At 50.1% G+C, this 3,833-nt stretch overlaps 1 protein-coding gene across 1 annotated transcript in view; it reads right to left on the bottom strand.

Moving 5' to 3' along the window:
- Psmd1 (proteasome 26S subunit, non-ATPase 1) overlaps nt 1-2,076 on the bottom strand; it is a 72,120-nt gene extending 70,044 nt beyond the window's left edge. The window contains exons 1-3 of the mRNA XM_036173651.1: nt 2,004-2,076; nt 1,804-1,926; nt 1,425-1,611 (exon numbers count right to left, since the gene is read on the bottom strand). Of these exons, the coding sequence (XP_036029544.1) occupies nt 1,425-1,611; nt 1,804-1,926; nt 2,004-2,076 (383 nt within the window). The remainder of the gene's footprint in view (nt 1-1,424; nt 1,612-1,803; nt 1,927-2,003) is intronic.
- Nucleotides 2,077-3,833: the final 1,757 nt, after the last annotated feature.

Raw genomic sequence — 3,833 nt, 5'->3', positions numbered from 1 at the left:
TAAACATTCCTGCCCAAAATTCTACCATGGAGTTCAGTCTAATAGTAATAAGGCAAGCTAATAAGGCCATTACAGGACTGTGAGGGAGAGGTGACTGCCAAGGGAGAGTCAGAATGTTTTAATGGAGTGATAAGATTGAGATGAACATTTAAGACTGAAGAGCTAAGATACTTTGTGAAAGAAAAGGCCATGCCGGGTGGTGGTGGTGCCCGTAATCCCAGCACTCAGGAGGCAGAGGCAGGTGGATCTCTGTGAGTTCCAGGCCAGCCTGGTCTACAAAGTCAGAGAAACCCTGTCTCAAAAAACAAAACAAACAAACAAAACCAACCAAACAAAAAACAAACAAACAAACAAAACAAAAAAAAAAAAGGAAGGTGGCTTGGACCAAATTCCAAATGAGGTGGCTATTTCTGGGTCCACTCTAGCAGTACTCAATCAAGTACCCAGAGAACTATGATCAGTGAAGACAACATCTACTGACAACAAGGAGCAGGCTGGACCTAAGCCTATATTTACAAGTGGCAAGAAATCTAGTGTTTACCTCCAGACCTAATTGGATTAAAAAAAAAAAAATGCTCCTATTGATGGGAACTAAAATTCATCTGGAATCATCTGTATCCATTAGGACAAAAGTCTAACTTCAAGTAGAGGCAACACTTCTTCATGTGTTTGAAAATCACCATCACAGGGTGTAGTGGTGCACAGTTTTAATCCCAGCACTTGGGAGACAGAGGCAGGGGGATCTCTATGAGTTTGAGGCCAGCCTAGTCTTCAAAGTGAGTTCCGGGACAGGCAGAGCTACACAGTGAGACCGTGTGTGGAAAACAAGCAAACAACAAAGAAGGAGGAGGGTGGAGGAGAAGGAAGAGGAGAGAGCTGTCACGTTTCCCAGCATCTCTACCAATGTCTTTAAGCAATCCTCATAAGGATGGTCTCAAGCTCCCCACCATATAGATTTACTGTCTACTGACAACCTGTTTCTCACAATCAAATACTTGTAGAGCAAGTACAGAATAAAAAGGGCAACCAAGCAAAGGTATGTAAGCACCAAGGCTGGGGGCAGGTATATGCAAATCAGTCTGTAGTGCGGGGTGGGGGGGGGAGCTTGAAAAAAAATCTCCATGTAGAAGCTACTTTCTACACCTTCCCATTTCAATCGCCATCACAAGTATCTACCTACAGAACTACACAACTATTCAAATGGGCTCTGCAGCCGTGTCCCGAGCATCTAAACACACACAGCAAGTTGGCTCTCCATTCAAAGCTGCTTTTCCAGAATGAGGCTCTTAAGGGAACACGGTGGCCCCAGAAACCAGTCGCCTCAAATGTAATTTCAGACTTTCAGGAGAGTAACTCAGCCCGAGCCAGAAGCACTCAGTGTAGCAGTCAGGCTACCAGGCCAGGAACTGCTTTGCGATGCTCACGATGGCACTGGGGCCCACCCTGTTCGGAACACCCGAGGGGGAGCATTAGGGGGTCCCTTGACCAAGAAGGGGACCGGGAGAAGAAAGGAACCCTTCCTGCGGGCCAGCGACCGCCCAGGAGCCCGGCCCAGTCCTGGCACGGGGGTGTGGCTGGAAGGGATGCCCAGGTGGTCACTCGGCCCCACTCCTACGAATCCAGGGGGCCTGCAGTGGCCTGGCCAGCCTCCAAGCCCTTGTTCCCAGCTGGGGTGGGCCTCGGGCAGAGGGGCCGCGCAGGCCGGCGCTCCACCCGGAGGTGCCCAGTCACCCGCCCTGACTCAGCTAAACGCCGGCGCGGAGGCGGCCCCTCCCTGGGGCTCCTGCTGCCGGCCGCACTCACCGGCTGAAGTGATCATGGCTGCGCCCTGCACTCGCCGGTCCGCTAGTCCACAGTCCTGGCCAAGCCCTGGATCTGTCAGCTCAGGGCCCGCTCGCTGCCCGCACCGCCAGCTTCCCGGGTGCGCTGCTCAGTCAGTACCCTGCACAGGCCGCCGGCTCGCTTCTAGCCGAGGACCCCGCCCGCCCTAGGGCTGCCCGCACCTCCGCCTGAGGCTTGGCGCAAGTTCGCCTGCACGCCTGTGTCTGGTGTGAAGCCGCCGCCTGTCGAGGTCATGCAACAGGGCAAAAAATATGCCGTTGCTTTTTATAACTCTCCTCGAGGTCAGGGCTCTGGCAGGCTGGGAAGGACCATTGATCTGCACCTGCCATCAGGCTTTAGAGTAGGCACCCTTGCAAAAAGAGGCCCATTCATCACCCGCCATTGCTAGGAGAAAGGGTGTTAGGGAAGGTATAAGCAGCGCTCACAGCGCCACCTATGGTTATGGCGGTCTCACTGCGGTAATGCCCACCAACTCAAGACTTGGGGGTACTGTAGTGAAGTATTTTCTTTTCTTTCTTCTTCTAACTCAAGACTTGGGGGTGTAGTGAAGTATTTTCTTCTTCTTCTTTCTTCTCCTCCTTCTCCTCCTCCTTCTTCTTCTCCTCCTTCTTCTTCTTTCTTCTTCTTTTTTTGTTTTTTTTCGAGACAGGGTTTCTCCGTGTAGCTTTGCACCTGTCCTGGAGCTCACTCTCTAGGCCAGGCTGGCCTCGAACTCACAGAGATCCGCCTGCCTCTGCCTCCGGAGTGCTGGGGTTAAAGGCGTGCGCCACCACCGCCCGGCCGAAGTATTTTCTTAGAAAAGTGACTGCAGCAGAAGGATCTTGAATTCGACGCCAGCTGGGCGATATAAAGAGCTGTCATCTAGGGCGGAAAGGATAGTGGTGGGATATGAAAGCATGAGGACCTGAGGTCGAGTTTGGATTCCCAGGGGCGGGTGTGATCCCTGTGCTGGAGAAGGTGGAGACAGGTGGCTTGCTGGGGCTTGCTGGATGCCTGTCTAGCCAGTTGGTGAGTTCTAGGTTCAGTAAGAGACCCTGTTTCAAGAAATAAAGTGGCTTGATGTGGTTGCGCACGACTTTAGTCACAGCACTCAGGAGGCAGAGGTAGGCGGATCCCTGTGAGTGCGAGGTTAGTACCAGCTATATAGTGAGTTCCAAGACAGCCAGAGCTCCATAGTGAGACCCTGTCTCAAAACAAGCAAACAAACAAGGCAGAAAAGCAATTGAGGAAGGCACCCAATGTCAACCTTCAGCCTACTTGCACATAAACACATACTTGGCGTAAACTTACCTTCACGTCTGTGTCTTTTGCGCAACCACCACTTCAGGCGGATCCCCCTCCCCAACACACACACACACACACACACACACACACACACACACACACACACACAATCACACACAAATAATAAGCCTTTAAAATATATCTTTATTTTTTTATTTTTGGTTTTTTGAGACAGGGTTTCTCTGTGTAGTTTTGCACCTTTCTTGGATCTCGCTCGGTAGACCAGGCTGGCCTTGAACTCACAAAGATCCGCCTGCCTCTGCCTCCTGAGTGCTGGGATTACAGGCGTGCGCCACCACTGCCTTGCTTTGTTTTTTTCAAAAAAGGCTTTCTAATTAAAACAAAATAAAACAAAACAAAACAAAACAAAAAAAACTGCCTTCAAAATACAAAAATCTCATAGGACTTTATTGTGATAGTGAATTAATAATGAATCAGTCTATTGTAGATGAACAATGAGAAGTTTTGGGGGGGATGGTCTTATATGATAACCCAGGCTGTCCTCAGGCTGTGCTCAAACGTATTATGTAGCTGAGGATGACCTTGAACTTCTGGTTCTCCTGCCTCCATTTGGGGAATGTAGAGATTGCATTTCTGCTTTATGCAATACTGGTGGCTTCACACATGCTAAGTGAGCAATTTACCAGTCCCCCATGAAGACTTTTAAAACTGCACTTTTGATTCCAGGAAAGGTGCAAAGCTACACA

Source organism: Onychomys torridus, chromosome 23 (assembly GCF_903995425.1).
Source record: "Onychomys torridus chromosome 23, mOncTor1.1, whole genome shotgun sequence".
Lineage (NCBI taxonomy): Eukaryota > Metazoa > Chordata > Mammalia > Rodentia > Cricetidae > Onychomys > Onychomys torridus.
This window is presented reverse-complemented; position numbering and strand designations above follow the sequence as displayed.